Here is a 17,347-nt window from a genome sequence, read left to right on the forward strand (position 1 = left end):
TACTCTCATTGGGGATATCAAGATAAATAGGTTGTTTCTCTCAGGTCCCAACATGATGAGAAGATGACTCGGTTCTTCAAGAATAATTTCAGTGAAGACCGCTGGCGAAAGGCGGCTCTAAAAAATGCTTTCTCCTTGCTTGGAAAGCAACGCTTTGAACAGTCGGCCGCCTTCTTCTTGCTGGCTGGATCACTCAAAGACGCGATAGAGGTGTGAACAACTCTCCTCTAGTATTTCCACTCAAGCATTTTCCCTGCAGTATATTTCACGCATCTACTGTATGTGGATTGCTGAAAATAGAGATCCTTGTTGTTTCTGAGGTCACTGATTATGCTGCAGCTCTAAGCCAAATTATATTGATAACATTCAGTAAATGTCCACATATCTTTCCTTGACCAAGGTTTACCATACCAAGTAGTCAAAACAGAGATAGCAAAAAAAAAAAAAACATTTTTACACGCCTAAACTTGCATTAAAGATGTATTTGTAATTTGCCTCTCACACCCCATCTCCTGTTTTGTGGTGTGTAGGTTTTGATGGAAAAGATGGAGGACCTCCAGTTAGCCATGATAGTCGCTCGACTCTATGAAGCGGACTTTGAGAATTCATCCACCTGCCAAGGCCTCCTTTATGAGAAGGTTCTCGGTTGTAACAGGGATGGAAGTCACTACCACTGTTCTAGACTTCACCCTGACCCGTTCCTGCGCAGCATAGCATACTGGATAATGAAGGATTACACCCAAGCCCTGGACACACTCTTAGAGCGCATCCCCAAAGATGATGATGATAACCCCGGTGAGTTGCTTTTGAGACATTCAGTAAATCACTTGCTAAATCTCACTAACTTTAATTAAGGCTTTGTTTGTTCTACAGTGTTTATATATTTTTCTCTACACAATGCACTTATTTTTGCATTGTGTCTTAGATGTGATGGTCAAGTCCTGCAACCCTGTGGTGTTCAGTTTCTACAATTATCTAAGAACGCACCCACTCATCATCCGGCGGCACTTTGCGAGCTCAGAGGGCACAGCAGCCACAGTGGGTTTCACTGCAGAAAAGAGTAGTGCTGATGAGATCAACCTCATAGAGCGCAAATTGTTCTTCACCACAGCAAATGCACATTTCAAGGTGGGCTCACTTATCTGGCTCTTCTAACCACTCTTCATCTCTTATCGTCAGAAACCAGAACTTTCCTCGACTGTTTCAAATTGTAAATCTGATTTTTTAAAATGCTAACGCAAAACCATTAAACAAAGACTCTTTGACAAATATTCACAAGAGTTATTTTAATTTAATTTTATACCTACAGGTGGGCTGCCCAGTTCTGGCCCTGGAAGTTCTCTCCAAAATTCCCAAAGTTACAAAGAAATCAAACTCGTCTCCCCTGAGCAAGGCTTCATCCAAGGGCAACTCAAGCCAGCAACTGGAAAAGAGCACAGTGATAGAATGGGCTTCACCTGCTCCCCCTGCATGGGGAGGAAATGAAAGTGCAGGTGGGATGGACTGGAGCCAGCCCATTGGCAAGTTGGAGGACGATGAGCTGAAGCTCGACTGGGGGGATGACAAGGAAGATGATGAACTCGATGACGATGAGAATTGTCTGACTATGAAAAAACTTGCCACCGCGATGAAAGCAGAGGGAACTTTTGAATCTAAGCTGCAGAGAGATGACTCACAGGTTAGACAAGCACCTTCACAGTTTAGCTAAAGGGGTAGACACATTTTTTTCTGATTTAAATGAGTGAATAAAATACTTATCATTTTGTTTATCCTGTAGATAGGGAGAAATATATTAATCACAAGAAAAGCTTGATGCACTAAGTGACTAAGAAAATGGTCATTTCTCTTATTATGTTTTAGGGCGAGTCTGAAGTGGATGTGATTGCAGAGCAGCTGAAGTTCCGTGCCTGTCTAAAAATCCTAATGACAGAACTGCGCACACTAGCCACGGGTTTCGAGGTGGATGGAGGCAAACTTCGTTTTCAGCTCTACAGTTGGCTGGAGAAGGAGATAGCGGCAATGCATAACATCTGCAACTACAAGGTCAAATAGTTTCCTCCCCCCCCCCACGTAATCTTTGAAACCAATGCAATATATTTATTTATTTTTCATGAATATGCAGGTAGAAGGCAAGGAGCCTGAGGCAGAGCACTGGGCAGAGCACTGGGCAGAACGAGCAGCATCAGTAGATATATCAGATGACCTGTTGGAGAGAACAGACGCTGGTGCCTATGAGCGTCACCAAATGGAGCGGCGGCGCCTTCAAGCTAAGCAGCAGCATTCGGAGCGGCGCAAGGCTTGGCTGAGGAAGAACCAGGCCCTGCTCAGGGTTTTCCTCTCTTACTGCAGCCTGCATGGAGCCAAGGGAGGAGGAGTCACCTCTGTACGCATGGAGCTCCTTTTCCTTTTGCAGGAGAGCCAACAGGTAGCAACATACTCATTGAATACCAATGGATCAGGTGTCTCATGTATTTGAAACTTGATTGATGCCTGTCACTCTTCTTGGCGCAGTAAATGAAGAATTCACAAATCTTTCTTCTTAGGAGATCACAGTGAAGCAGCTGCAGTCTCCCCTTCCTCTCCCAACCACCTTGCCTCTGCTCTCAGCCTGCATTGCCCCCACCAAAACGGTCATCGCCAATCCTGTGCTTCATCTCAGCAACCACATTCATGATATCCTGCACACAATCACCCTCATGGAGGCTCCGCCGCATCCAGATATCATCGATGATCGGGTCAGAATTACACTTAATCACACAGTCTTACAGTGTCGTTTGCCTGAATTGATTGAAATGTAGAAAAATGAATTGTGTGTCTCGTTCTTAGGTAAATGCCCTTCACACACTGGCAGCGTCTCTGTCTGCTTGCATCTATCAGGCGTTGTGTGACAGCCATAGTTACAGGTAGTCCACTACTTTATCTCTTGCATATTTGAATGTTGACTGGCTTTTTTTATGCTACTAAAGTGCACAGTTGTAGCCCTTTCTGATTTATGTATTACTTTTTTTAAACAATTTTGTTGAGAAGTGACAGTTGTGAGATAAACAATCAATCAATTACAAGAAAATTATTGAAAAGGTGCAGGTGAAGCCTCATACCTTTTTATTGACTTTGCAGTAGCCAGACTGAGGCCAATCAGTTTACTGGAATGGTGTACCAGGGCTTGTTGCTCAGTGAGAGGAAACGACTCCGCACAGAAAGCATCGAGGAACATATCACTCCAAACTCGGCTCCAGCTCAATGGCCAGGTAAGAAATTCTGCACTTGAAAAGCCAGATTACCACCACTGCAATCTTTATTTCTTGAATGACTTGACTTTTCATTCTTCTGTTTGACATGTTCCTTATAATTAATTAGTCCAGAGTTCAATTGAAAGTCTGGGTGTTAATAAAATGGCCTATGAGAGAGCATCAGCGACAAGATATTGTGAGAATACGAAAAGCACAGGAAGGAGTGCAAAGCGTGAGGTCTGTGTTTATGCAAATAGGCAGATGGTGTTCTATAATAGGAGCTTCATGGCCTCTGAGAAGGAAACAGAAAGACAGACTGCACTCATTATGTTAATGCTTTGTGAATTGCCTTTATATTGTGCAGAGACTGCATTTTTGTTCTTTGATATGATGATATTTGATAATGTTATGCATTTGTGTTCCGTTTTTCCAGGTGTGTCGTCCCTGATTTCTCTGTTGACGTCTGCCAGGGAGGAGGACCAGCCGAGACTCAACGTGCTGCTGTGTGAGGCAGTCATGGCTGTTTATCTAGCCTTGCTCATCCATGGCTTGGGCACTCACAACAGCAATGAACTCTTCCGCCTTGCCGCACATCCTCTCAACAACCGCATGTGGGCCGCAGTCTTTGGTGGAGGGGCCAAAGTCATAATAAAACCAAAGAGGCCCGAGGCCCCACCAGGTATATATCATATGAGTGTTTTGTTGTACTTTCTGTCTTTTCATTTGGTCTGCGTTTCTTTACCTGTCTTGACACTTCAATGCCCTAGGCCCATCTTGTTGTTGTTGTCTCCTCTAATCGTAACGCTTCTTTCTGAGATCACTGGGGGGGGGGGGGGGACATCCTCTCAGCCCTGATGTCCTCCCTAGGATGCAGTTGTAGGTATATAGTGTCTTGTGTGAGTGTGCACTCTGCCCTGTGTCCCAGTACCAGCTGATTTTGAGGCAGCCAGGCCAGAGGAGTCTCAGGAGTCACGGACACTTGAGCAGAGCAGCCTCACCCAAAACCCCAAACCCATTCCCTATGAAACACAGTGGCCCAAACAGTACCCTCCTCTCGTTTCAAGGGGAGGTGGGCCAGCCACAGTGGCACCAGCAGCTAAAACCAGCTGTGAGTAACAAGCTGGTGGTTTGCAGTTCTGGTTTGCAGGATTGAAGTGCATGGTAGATGTAAAGGTCTGCACTGTTGCTGATGATGCCCCCCCCCCACCCTACTCTTTGTTGTGTGGTTAACGCTGAATGTCAATTACAGCCATGTGTAATTTGAAGTGGGTTTTTGATAAGACAAAAGCATATGTTTGTGTTTGTGTGTAGTGTGTGTTGTCCTGCATGTGCGTGCAATGTCCTTTGTGCTCAACTCATGATGTCATCCTTCCCTGTTGTGCGGCTGAAGCAAAAGTTGGGGCAGGCAGAGAAGTTACCGAAGCCCAAGCTGATCCCCCACAAACTAATTCTGAAGTTATGGCTAAACCAGGTACATCCTGTGGGGTTGTTAGAGTAATGAAGTAGTGGACCCAAAACTCTATAAATAACCTTTATTAATAAGTGTTCATTTGATGGCAACAATGCATGGTAGTATGTGCGCCAGTAGTTTGAACGTATTTAGAACTAACTATTTCATTGACTCACTACGTAGCAGTGTATTAAACTAGCTGCCTGAAATTCGCACTGCGCAGTGCTCTGACATTGTTTTGTGGAGGAGGAAGATACAGATTGGCATTTAGACTAAAAGTGAGAGATATCAGCAAGTGGAGACGAGCGTTTGAAGAACAGAGGTAAACTGGAGGCGCTCTTAAAACCCAACCGATTCATGGGAAGCATTTTAATAAAAGATGAAATCCTGACCTTTTGAGCACAGATAACGCCATTTTGCAAACACATAGCCACACACACTTCACTTGGTACGTCTCAGAAAATGATACACCTTTTTCATCGTCATTTGAGCTCCTCAACAAAATCCTAATCATCATTGATGTGGTTCTGCCTATATATCTGTGATGCGTTACTTTCACTAATACAATAGTCTGTGTCATATCTTTGTGAGTCTAACTGCTCTGTGAACTCAGTTTTGTGTTGTGTCTTGTTTTGTCTGGTCCAATACCAGTGATAGTCCTGCAGGATAATAGTGCAGGTTTGTGCTTATACAAGTGAATGTATGCTGAATGTCCTTCCAATGCATTGCGCAAATTTCATCTTATCAATTGGATGTGTGCACTGCACTGTTCTGGCTGTTGATGCATTTTACTTGATCTTGGTGTATTTCTAGATATTTTGCCAGTACCGTGATGCAACATCGCAGATCCCCCTTATCCGGCAATTGGCCGCCTGGAGCAAGATTGTGTAATTCAAATCTGAAAGATGTTGTCTCTTTGTCTTGTCTATCAGTGGTGCCCCCTCAGCCCCAAGCTGAGGATGGGGACCGATACAGGCGCAGATTTAATATGAGGATGCTGGTACCTGGTCGCCCTGTCAAGGAGACGCCAGCCGCCCCACCACCGCTCCCCACAGAGAGACCCACTTACAGGGAGAAATTTATTCCCCCAGAGCTGAGCATGTGGGACTATTTTGTAGCCAAAGTAAGGCATTGACTGCATTTCTAACAGTTAAATCAATTCATGAAACGTGGTCGAATCAATCAATAAAATGTGGTTGTTGTCATCGCATTACACTTAATGGGAAAATGAAGCAAAATGTTCACATCGTAATTTACATTCCAACTTAATGAAATGTGATATTTGTAACTTGTTTGGTTGGTTTGTTTGTTTATTGAACATAAAACATATACAGTAATAATTTGACAGAAAATAAGGTAGATAGAAAAGTAAAAGAAAGAAATCAGTCTTCATTCAACACAGTTATGTTCAAGGGAGTAGGATGAAGTAAAAAAACTTTTCTAGTCCTACCCCGTTATGTGTTTATATCTACTAAATCATTTTTATATCAATCAGAAAAGAAAAAGTAAGAAGAAGTCTCCATTAAGGCTCATACTTTACCCTTAACCGTGATATTTTCACAACTTTTGGTTTGTATCAGGATTATATACATCCTCACCCTGGCACTCTTGTGTCAATTTTCTCTTGTATTCATAATGGATTTTGCAATACCTTTCTATATTTATCAACTTAGTTCTGATTTATCATTACATTTAATGTTTAGAATTTATCATTTTAACTCTGGTGTAGGTTGTTTGTACTATTTTTTTGAATTTGTTTTTGAACTCAGCAAGCGATTTACTCATTTTTAGGTCCGTTTCGAGATTATTCCACAGATTAACACCTTTGCTAGATACACTTCTTTGCTTGATGTTTGTTCTTGTTTTGAGTTTTTTGAATAAGTTGGTACCTCTTAATTCATAGTTGCTTTCTCGAATGTTTTGGCAGAGCAGGTTATTGTGTGCTTTGTACATTAATTGGGCGATTTTAAAGTCAACCAGGTCATAAAATGTCATCGTATTTAATTTAATAAATAGTGGATTTGTGGGTTCCGTATATTTTGATCTATTAATAATTCGAATTGCTTTTTTTTGTAGTTTGAGAATAGGGAGTGTGTTTGTTTTGCAGGCATTTCCCCATATTTCCACACAGTAGGTCATGTATGGTAATAATAATGAAGTGTATAATGTGTACAAGGATCTCTTATTTAGCACTTCCTTGGTTTTGTAGAGGATCCCTACGGTCTTGGCTATTTTTCTTTTTACGTTATCGATATGTGGTTTCCAACATAGTTTTGAGTCTATTACTAATCCGAGAAACTTGGTTTCATACGCTCTTTCTATTTCAATTGAGTTTACCATAATTTTAGCTTGGTGTTTGATTGGTCTTGTGCCAAAAACAATTGACTTCGATTTTTTCAGGTTAAGTGACAATTTATTTCTGTCGAACCAGTTTTTTAATTTGTTTAATTCGTTTTCTGCGGTTGTCAGGAGCTGTTTCAGATTTATTTAGATGAACTTGCGATCATGCTGCCTCTCACCCCCATTTTTTGTCCCTCAGCCTTTTCTGCCATCGTCAGAGAGCAATGCTTTGTGTGACTCGGATGAAAGTGGAGCAGAGGATGATGAAGATGATGATGACGCTTTCCTTTCCGACACACAGATGACTGAGCACTCTGACCCAAACTCCTACAGGTGGGCTGTGCTTCTTTTCTATCCCATTGTTTGGGAGGCTGTGCCTTTGGTTTTAACAATCCTGTCTGCTGTCTATTTGGCACCTTAGCTGGGCTCTGATCCGCTTGGTCATGGTGAAACTCTTTCATCACTGCATTAAGAACTTTCTCCCTATTACTGGGCTTGAATTTGCAGGTACAAACCTACTGCTACTCTTTTGGTACTCTTCAATGAACTGTCGCATATTCAGCAAAATAAATTGGAATATTTTGTGTGCTTTGGTTTTTGTTTTTTTGTTATTTTTTATTTTTTTTGCTCCAGACTTGCCAGTCACTTCACCTTTCACAAATGCTGTGTTGAAGACTCTCGAGAACTGGGAACATATTTTATTGGAGACCATGAACAAATTTGATGGTCCGCCCCCCAACTACATTAACACTTACCCTACTGACCTCAGTGCTGGAGGCGGGCCTGCCATCCTGCGTCACAAGGCCATGCTGGAGGCAGACAACACTCCTTTCAAGTGAGACTTCAATCAATTACACAAGATGCAATTCAGTTGCCCTCAGAAATGTGCAAAATGCAAATTGTGCAATCGCAAACAAGTAATGAACACAGAAATTTTGAAAAAACGCTCAAATATTGCAAAAAAAAAAACGTGTTTACATTCTCATGGTGGTTTTTGAGGCGTGCCCATATGGCTGTGTCCCAATGTGCACCCTTATCACCTAACCCACGGGTGTCAAACTCATTTTTGTCGCAGGCCACATCTTAGTTCCCCTTTCCCTTGGAGCGCCCTTATGACTAAAACCATATAAAGAAGTCAAGAATAACTGTTGATTCAACTCTTGCTTAAGTTACTATTTATGATGGGTTTGGTAACAAGAAAATGCTTAGAATATCTCTCTTATTTATTACATATGAGAATTGAAATTTTTGGGAGACATTTTAGAAAGCATCGTAGAAGTTGACATGTTTGATCAGCTTTCACGGGGTGTATGCAACACAGGAATAATATTGAGAGAATCTTAGAATTCATACATTCTTATCTGTTTAAATGTTCATGTCTGTCAGGACAAAAAATCATCAGTCCTTTCCAGCTCGACGCCTGTGGCATTTCTTGGTCAAACAGGAAGTTCTTCAGGAGACCTTAATCCGTTACATCTTTACCAAGAAAAGGAAGCAGAGCGAGGTCAGTTGTTTACAAAATGTGTTTGTTTTGTTGTAATTATACGGGAGGTATAAGGGAGAAAATTCATCAAGCAGGTGAAATACTGTTCAGACATGCCCTAACTCCAGGCCTGGCTCCTGAGAAGGGTCCCCCTGTAACCCGCATCTGCGAGGGAAAATTGTGTCTGCTTATGGTCATCTATATAAGGGTTTCTGAGCTGTATTTTGTTTGGTCCGTCACTTAAGACAGGTTTTCCCTGGCGACCCTGCCAGGGGCTTTAAGCACCAGACAACTTAGTCCCTTGGATCATTGGGCCATACAAACACCGCCATCACGATAATATGGTGGAGGTGTTTGTATATATATCTTACTTGCTTATACTCTTCACAGAATGTGCAAAATGAACGACACTATCATTTTTGGCTTGCAGTAGACTCAATCCCAGGGTGCAACAGTAGATCAGTTTCCACGTCCGTTTTGTTTGAGCAATGATGTTTGCACCTGTTGCGCATGAAGAGCTTAAGTAATTCAGGCCCTGAGCATTTATGTGTTGATATTGATAATGGTACTATCCTTGCTTTGACTTCTGAGACATCTTCAAGTACGTGACAGTTAAATAACATTTGTGTTGTCTGGAACTGCTCATTACTGTGTGGTTACTCAAGTAGACAGAAGCTCCCAGATAAGTGTTCCACAGTGCACACTCTTTGCATGTTGGCGAGGTGGCCTCATCATCAAATACATTCAGATGATATTTTATACATTTAAAATCCTGTCAGCCCTTTTTGATTTTCATTTTTCATTCCATGTTTTATTTTGTGTGTGCATGGGGTTTGTGTTGTCCTGTGTTGTGTTCTGTGCCTTTCGTGTGTGGTGTAGTCTGTAGACAACCATATGGACCATGTAAGGCCAAACTGCATAGCTGGAGCTAGCAGTCTCAACAAGGTAGTATTACCTAGTATCACCAGGCTGGCTTTGTCTGTCCTTCTGGCTCTTTGGCATAGTCACTACTTGGCAAAGCTTGAAGGAGCAATATTGGGTGGATATATATATATATATATATATATATATGTAAAATATACACACACACACAGACATACACATTGTGGTTCATATCTCCTCTCCAGCTTGGCTTGATGATGACTGCTGCCACAGTTATTCCAGCATACAGTCTCGTCGAGGCTAATCTTTTTCCCCGACAGGGATGTGTATGCTTTCCACTGTCGTAACCTCCCATCCAATCCCTACCAATAACGGATAGATGTCCCTTATGTTTTACACTCGTTTGGGTTCAACATCATTGAAGCTTCCTTCTCACCCACCTGGCACACAAAGTATATTTACTAACTTGCATGCTCACTGTCAGGGCTGTGATTGATTTGACAGTGACAGTCAATTCTCACTCTATCCGTCCATCTCTGATACGTCTGTCAGATTTTTCTCAAACTACTCGTTTCTTGTGAACTCAACTCTTCCGATGCTGCCTTCATATAAAGTACAGTGGTTATAAATTACTCCAATGCCTGAAACTGTGTGGGGTTTCTCGATCTTTCTTACTTACCGGTACTTAACTAACCGTTTGTGTTAAAAGGCCTCTAAATGTCCACTGTTGAACATTGTTTTTGTTTGCTCTCTTGATGTATCCAGGTAGAGGCAGATCTGGGCTATCCAGGAGGCAAAGCAAAAATCATTCACAAGGAGTCTGACATAATTATGGCATTTGCACTCAACAAGGTAATCCTGGGTGATCCTGGGTGAATTTTGGTTCTCCTGAGTTTATATTGGGGAAATATGCCATTAAGGCTCCACTGATCCAACTTCATCAGGCCCATTTGTTTGGCTATCACTGTAAATTCTTAGGGTTCTTGAAAATAAAGATAAGTGGGAAGTAATGTGCTGAATAGGTTTTGGCTACATTAGTTTACAGTTGCAAGTTTTGAGCGATGAGATGGAACAATAAACAATACCGTATTTTCACGACTAGAAGGCGCCATTAAAAGTCTTAAATTTTCTCCAAAATGGACAGGACGCCTTTTGATGTGGAGCGTCTTGTGTATGTGCTGAGTTCCAAAACCTGACTGACAGCCGACGCGCTGTTTATATAGAGAAAAGGCGGAAGTGACTGTGGACAGGCATGCGGCAAAGAAGTCGGCCAATCAGTGAAGGGTGGGCGTGTATATAATACATACATACATGGAGAGAGAGAGACGACAGGTATGCGGGGGAGAAGTCCGCCAATGAGTGAAGGGTGGGCGCTAAGTGGACGCTAAAGGGACGCCCCAAGCAGGTACCAACACCTGTATAGAGTGTGGCTATGTGCATTGTTGCAAAACAACTTTGGTTTGGGTGTCTAAGAACCCCCGAAAATAAATTCTACAAAGAGACACGCCTATGAAGCTCAGTTCAAACTTCAAGCCATCGGTTATGCTTTTGGCATGCGTGCCCATCTCACAGCAGCGGTGAAAAACCAAGTCAAGCAAATGAACTCTGAGCTTGCCGTTATTCCCAGAGGCTTGACTAAAGAACTCCAACCGCTCGCTGGACGTCGGCATCAACCAGGCGTTCAAAGTAAAGTTGCGACCGGGCGTTCAAAGTAAAGTTGCGAACGGCATGGGAACAATGGATGATCGATGGCAAACACAACTTTACAAAGAGTGAGAGGCATCGCTGAGCGAGTTGCGCCACAATTTGCGAATGGATTGTGGCTGCTTGGACGAACGTGTATGCTTGCACTGTTCGAGTTTTTGGCAAAGCCGGCATCATTTCTGTGGAGCCACATGGCAATGAGAGTGACTCTGACAACGAGAGGGAACGCGGCGTTTTTGATGGATTACCGGTACTTGCACAATTGTTCAATTCTGATACAGAAGATGAGGACTTTGATGGATTTCTGGGTGATGATTGATAAAAAAACGTGAGTACATTGTACAATGGCTGAATAAAATACAACGGAACTCAGTTTTGCTTTTTAAAAACGTGTTTTTAGCTTGTATCTGTATGTCTTGGCATGCTACTGTATGCTTCAAGCTAACATGTTTTTAGCGTGCGCGCATGCATGCCATATGTTTAAGCTGGCGTATGTTTTACCACTTTAGAACTGCGCCCAATGATACAGTGTGTTTTGTCTATGTGTAAAATACAGAAATAGCACCCATTAATGAGACTGCGCCCAACCATACGGTGCACCGAAAATACGGTACCTGGCAATGGTCCAATGTCATAATTTATAAATGATTTGACATACAAAAAGAATAACACCTGAAAATATAAGACCTGATTCAAGAAAGCCTGAAAAAAACATCAACACACACCATTGAAACCTTTGAATAAAGTGGCTCGAAGTAGAGTAATTGTAATAATTGGTGCTTCTGCTTTTGGCAATGTTTCTTGGAAATGAGAGAAACCGCTTAATTGTATGGTTTCCCTCCATCCTCGTCTCTCTCCAACCTGCTCACATGCTTTGCCAGGCAAACTCAAATGAAATAGTGCTGGCCTCCACCCATGATGTCCAGGAAGTGGATGTGTCAACACTGGTTGCTGTTCAACCCTACACTTGGATCGGAGAGGAATTTGATAAGGAGTCACGCAGGTCTGATCTCTCCTGATGTTTTCTAAAAACTACTAAGATTCATGATTTTTGCAGTAACGACTTGGTCATGTTACAATTGTAAAAATATGCAATGTTTCGACAGCTCTGACGACATCGACTACAAATCATCTCACACCAACATTGCCCAGGCCAGCTCTGGTCCCTTTACGCCACCGCAGATCCCTGTCTCGGCATCCATGCCGTGGCTGGGCAGTGGGCAGACCAGCATGGGAGCCAGCGTGGTAAAGGCTCCTGCACGCATACTCATATACACACAACCATTCTTTTTTTTTTAATGCCGTTTATAAATCCCAACCTTGTTTGCACTCACATTCACATCTATGGATAAGTAAGAATGATCCTCTCACACATATTTTTGGTGGTTGGCTTACATGTAGGCACGCCACACAGAACAGTGTGGTTGTGACAGCTGTGCACAGGGCAGGCGATTAAAACCCAGAATGGTATGTGCAGGGAGTTCTCAATCATTGCCACCAGGGGAAATCTTGAGTTTACCTCTGAGGCAAGAGAGAACAGACCCTTGTGTATTCCATTAAGTATGCCACAGATTGATTGGATTGAATTTACACCACACATAAAGATGGCTGGGGAGAGCCAAGCATTTATTCGATATCCTTGACATCCATCCAAAGATCAATTCAATGAATTAGTAGATTTTTTTCCCCCCTCTAGTGTATTATGTCTATTTCACACTAGTAGGACAACTACATGTACTGCACGAGTGAGTCTCTCTCTTTGTCCTCACTAGTAGGCATACAAGCAGAACAACTACATGTTACTAGTGAGGGAAAATTGAGCACAGGATGTCAAAACATGAATAATAACAGAATAAATGAATAAGTAATGCCCTCTGAGCATTTATTTAATATTGTCATATCTGTATTAAAGTCCATTGTACTGCCAAAGTACCAGAACAACTGTGTACTACTAGTAACATTTGTCCACTGCTGTATGATATTTCTCCAGACTACTAGGACACCTTTGACATACTAGTAGGACATCACATGTTCATAGTATAGCAAAACTATGAGTGAGCATTTTGCTACTCATAGGTCCCAGAGGCTGCTAGTGCATGACACATACCTTTTATGCTTAGTAGCATTACTAGTGCAGTACAGCAGTTTACTAGTAAGGTTTAAATGAATACTAGTAGGCCAAAAATGACAGAAGTGGTGGAAAAGAATTTACAAATAAGACAAAATCATTAAAATATTAGGCCCGAGTCATTCTCCCAGTGCCATGAATTATAAGAATGGAACTTAATATTGATATCAAGGGTATTGAATCACTGCTTAAAACAGCTTTCCATTGATGGCGTCAACTTCAGAGGAATATAGTTCCAGTCCTCTATGGCAAGTGTACTGTTTGAGAAGTTTGTATTTTGAATTCTTATCAATGTGGAGGAAAACTCAGCTGTGCCGCCTAAACAGCTGGCCTGCTGAGTTTGTGGAGGCTGATATAGGCATCGAGTGTGTTTGCATGGCTGAGATGGACACGGATAGCGGCCACTCTCACAGCCGTGTACCCAAGGTGCAGCTTTGCGTCACGCTTACATGTGGCCCGGGTTCTCCCTGTTCCCACCATGTTGATAAACGTGTGCTCTATGATGCAGATTGCAAGATGGGGAGAAAAAAAAAAAGCTTGTATGCTGCGTTTTTCAACCTGTCTGTCATTTTGCATTGATTTGTCAACCACCTTTTCCAGATCATGAAGCGGAATCTTAATAATGTCAAGAGAATGACGTCCCACCCCATATATCAGTATTGTAAGTATCTTTTTCACTGTGCTGTCACAATGCTTTTGTAGCTTAAACAATAGAAATAAAATTCCATACAATTGTCAGCACCTGCTTGGTTCAGAATCACGATGGCCCTTCTACCTCCGCGTTGTCATCTCAGTTATCCACAACATAGGCTGTTAGAATTGGACATACTGCAGAATAAAAGCGGTGAACAGCTTGGCCTTGGTGGAGATGCTCTCGACTGAATGAGATTCGAGTTATACGCAATGGAACTGATCAAATCTAATGATGCCTAAGACCTGTGCACAGTATTGGAAGTAAAGTCATATCAACGTCACACATGGTTCTGTTACAACATGCTGTGGATGTCCTCTCCTCAAAATGTGTTATTTAAAATATATAAAGAAATATTTTTTTTCTTTTCGTTACAGGCTAGTTCATTCATGTAATTGGAAATGTCTATTTTCTATGAATTACTGTACTCCCCCCCCACACACACACACACTATCTGCAGGGGATAGAAAGCAAGCCCTGCCATGAATAGCAACAAAAACTTGCAAGTATTTGACGGGCCTCTCAAAAGATTTGTGATTGCCTATAAATACCACAAGATCGGGGAATAGCACGAGATTAGTCAAAAAGAATCTGTTTAATTCCTTTTCTTAAAGTTCCTTGGGACCTCGGTGCCACAAGATGGTGCCAAAGCAAAGACAAAGCATTTTTTGAATTTTTTGCATTTGGTGCAAACACAACAAATAAAAAAAAACCCCACCTTACCTATATTCAAGCATGGTGGTTCCAGCATCAGATTTGGGGCTGTTTTTCTTCAGCTAGAACTGGAACCTTGGAGAAGGTAGAGGAAATTATGAGCAGTTCACAATAGAAGTCAAAAGTGTAACTAACCTTCAGGCTTCTGTTGAAAAGGGAAGTCAGTCAAGTCAAGCCTACAAGAACAGATTAGATTTACAGTATTGGCACTTTTTTTTTTCGATGTAGTTGTGCAGACTACAGGCCATTGCTGGAAAAATTTTAAAAGCAATTGTCTTGGTCTATTCCCCCCCCCCCCCAAAAAAAAAAACGGAAAATAACAGGGGTGTGTCAAATATTCAGGCATTCCAAAAGTACTTGACATTGATTCAACAAGCCCTATGCATGTGTTTGTGTTTGTGTTTGTCACAGACATGACGGGAGCCCAGGATGGCAGTGTGAGAATGTTTGAATGGAACAGACCTCAGCAGCTCATCTGCTTCAGACAAGCAGGCAACGCTCGTGTCACTCGACTCTATTTCAACTCCCAGGGCAATAAGGTACACGCAACCCGCATGCACACTCACACGCGACATCATTCCCTTTGTTTTGTCTGATGAGGTTGCTCTGATTGCTCTAGTGCGGAGTCGCTGACGGAGAGGGATTTCTCAGTCTCTGGCAAGTCAACCAGACGTCCTCCAACCCCAAGCCTTACCTGGTGAGTTCACCTCCAGGCTTTGTGCTGGCCATTTCTATCCACCAGGCTTCTTGTTTTTATTTTTCTTCTTCTTTTTTTTTTTTTTTTTTTTGTGGGAGGGAGGAACCATCGTACCGGTAGTTTGTTAATGTACTGTAAACGTAAGGACATTTCCCAAAGTTATGTGTTTTTGTTGAATTCAACATTTCCAGCTTCAGCACATCAAATATAACGCACTGATTAAATATGTTAAATCGTACCCTTTGCCTCGATTGTTGACACTTTTGGCCAATTAAAGACCATGCAAACAATAAATTTTTTTTTTCATTCGTTGTTGTTTGTTGGATGGTGTTGTCCAATTTGGGTAAAAAGGGTTTTGTTCTCGACACATTACCTAAAATGTTTGTTTTTTGTCTAAGGACTTTGTGTTTCAATTTTTGAACAGGGAAGCAATATCTTGTAATATCCTTCGTTTATGAACTGTTCACTGCACTTCAATGGAGACGATGGATGAACCAGTTTTGATTTGAAGAAGACGTGATAACCTCTGTAAACTTTACTTGTCTCACAATAGAGAAATTCCCAATTTACAGCAGCAAAATTATGAAAGGGAGAAAGTAGAAGACAAAAAGTATATAAATAAATATAAATATAAGCATATTAAAAATGGGTGAGTGGGGGTGAGCCAATATATTGCATGCAGTTAACAGACTTTGTACAGCCAATCGAGGAGGCATCTGCCACTTCTTAACTTAATACGACATTTTTCTCTATGGCCAAAACTGCTCACAAGCATAATGAAAAGGCCGTAAAATCGAAGAAGGCCTGATAGATTCTTGAACAACATCCTTTTTTGTCTGATCTCGCCGGCAGAGTTGGCAGTGCCACACAAAGACCTGTGGCGATTTTGCCTTCATCACATCTTCGAGCCTCATCGCCACTGCCGGACAGTCCAATGATAACAGGTGAGCACCGAGTCTTGGTCTCAACATTACCGCTCTTTTCCTTTTTGGTACACAGTGGCACAACTGATCTTGGGTTTCCACAGAAATGTTTGCCTGTGGGACACTCTGATTTCACCCAGCAATACCATGGTCCACGGTAAGAAAGCCATGCATCATTCCCCACACATTCCCCCCTCTGTTAAATGCTCCTCTAACGACGTCGATATTTGGTCCTTTACCTCCCTTTAGCATTCCCATGCCATGAGAACGGGGCCACTGTGCTGCAGTACGCTCCTAAACAGCAGCTGCTGATCACTGGAGGCAGAAAGGGCTTCGTGTGTGTGTTTGACATTCGCCAGAGACAGCTGCTCCACACTTTCCAAGCCCACGACTCCGCCATCAAGGCGCTGGCCCTGGACGCCTTTGAGGACTTCTTTGTCACCGGCTCCGCAGAGGGCAATATGAAGGTGAGACACCAACGCTCCTCTGTAAAAACACAAATATCCCACACATGATCCAATGGCTAATGACCACACTAAGCATCTTATCTGGAAGCTGTTAGTTGCGGATGCGGATCAATGTGGCCTTACCTAACTTAATCCACCATCATCTAGCAATTATAGATGAGAAACGCAATATAACAGCACACAACTGTGCCATGTCCATCATTTGGGAGAGTGCAGAATCAGTAACTATATCACAGCATGACATTATAAACAAACAAAAGGACATGCTGATTTCAAAATGGAGTTTGCAGATGACTCTGGATATACTTGCTCGTCGAAGTCGGAGGTAACCGGTGGTGATCCGATTAAACAATCGGCTTGCTAGCCTTAGAAGTCTTATTGGTATAAGAAACGGATGCATTGTTTATATAGTTTAAATGACATATTTGAGAACTACAGTATTGATTCTGAAGGCCTTAGGCGAATTAGTGACGTTGCAACTCAGATGACTCTAAAACACATAAGGGACACAATAAGAGAAATTCAATGAAATGAATAATAGACTTTGGGGAATAAATTCATCCAATTTCCTGGAATAAATCCACCCACTCAATTGAAAAGAGAAATACTGTCTGCCAAATAACAGAAATCCACAAATG

General features: G+C 42.1%; 1 protein-coding gene across 5 annotated transcripts in view; it reads left to right on the forward strand.

Moving 5' to 3' along the window:
• dmxl2 (Dmx-like 2) overlaps window positions 1-17,347 on the forward strand; it is a 38,776-nt gene that overhangs the window by 18,667 nt on the left and 2,762 nt on the right. For 2 of the 5 annotated variants that reach the window (XM_052063700.1, XM_052063701.1), the window contains exons 29-53: window positions 45-210; window positions 531-795; window positions 926-1,128; window positions 1,310-1,678; window positions 1,861-2,043; window positions 2,123-2,425; window positions 2,544-2,735; window positions 2,827-2,903; window positions 3,118-3,248; window positions 3,664-3,909; window positions 5,613-5,803; window positions 7,220-7,353; window positions 7,442-7,527; window positions 7,654-7,855; window positions 8,407-8,524; window positions 9,383-9,448; window positions 10,151-10,237; window positions 11,971-12,092; window positions 12,196-12,334; window positions 13,818-13,878; window positions 15,034-15,161; window positions 15,242-15,319; window positions 16,172-16,263; window positions 16,347-16,399; window positions 16,492-16,709. In XM_052063700.1, coding sequence (XP_051919660.1) covers window positions 45-210; window positions 531-795; window positions 926-1,128; window positions 1,310-1,678; window positions 1,861-2,043; window positions 2,123-2,425; window positions 2,544-2,735; window positions 2,827-2,903; window positions 3,118-3,248; window positions 3,664-3,909; window positions 5,613-5,803; window positions 7,220-7,353; window positions 7,442-7,527; window positions 7,654-7,855; window positions 8,407-8,524; window positions 9,383-9,448; window positions 10,151-10,237; window positions 11,971-12,092; window positions 12,196-12,334; window positions 13,818-13,878; window positions 15,034-15,161; window positions 15,242-15,319; window positions 16,172-16,263; window positions 16,347-16,399; window positions 16,492-16,709 — 3,910 coding nt within the window. Of the gene's footprint in view, window positions 1-44; window positions 211-530; window positions 796-925; window positions 1,129-1,309; window positions 1,679-1,860; window positions 2,044-2,122; window positions 2,426-2,543; window positions 2,736-2,826; window positions 2,904-3,117; window positions 3,249-3,663; window positions 3,910-4,155; window positions 4,339-4,653; window positions 4,702-5,585; window positions 5,804-7,219; window positions 7,354-7,441; window positions 7,528-7,653; window positions 7,856-8,406; window positions 8,525-9,382; window positions 9,449-9,630; window positions 10,125-10,150; window positions 10,238-11,970; window positions 12,093-12,195; window positions 12,335-13,817; window positions 13,879-15,033; window positions 15,162-15,241; window positions 15,320-16,171; window positions 16,264-16,346; window positions 16,400-16,491; window positions 16,710-17,347 lie in introns of those variants that run through there. The other 3 variants (XM_052063704.1, XM_052063702.1, XM_052063703.1) reach the window with 3 other exon arrangements.

The sequence above is a fragment of the Hippocampus zosterae genome, chromosome 4 (genome assembly GCF_025434085.1).
Source record: "Hippocampus zosterae strain Florida chromosome 4, ASM2543408v3, whole genome shotgun sequence".
NCBI lineage: Eukaryota > Metazoa > Chordata > Actinopteri > Syngnathiformes > Syngnathidae > Hippocampus > Hippocampus zosterae.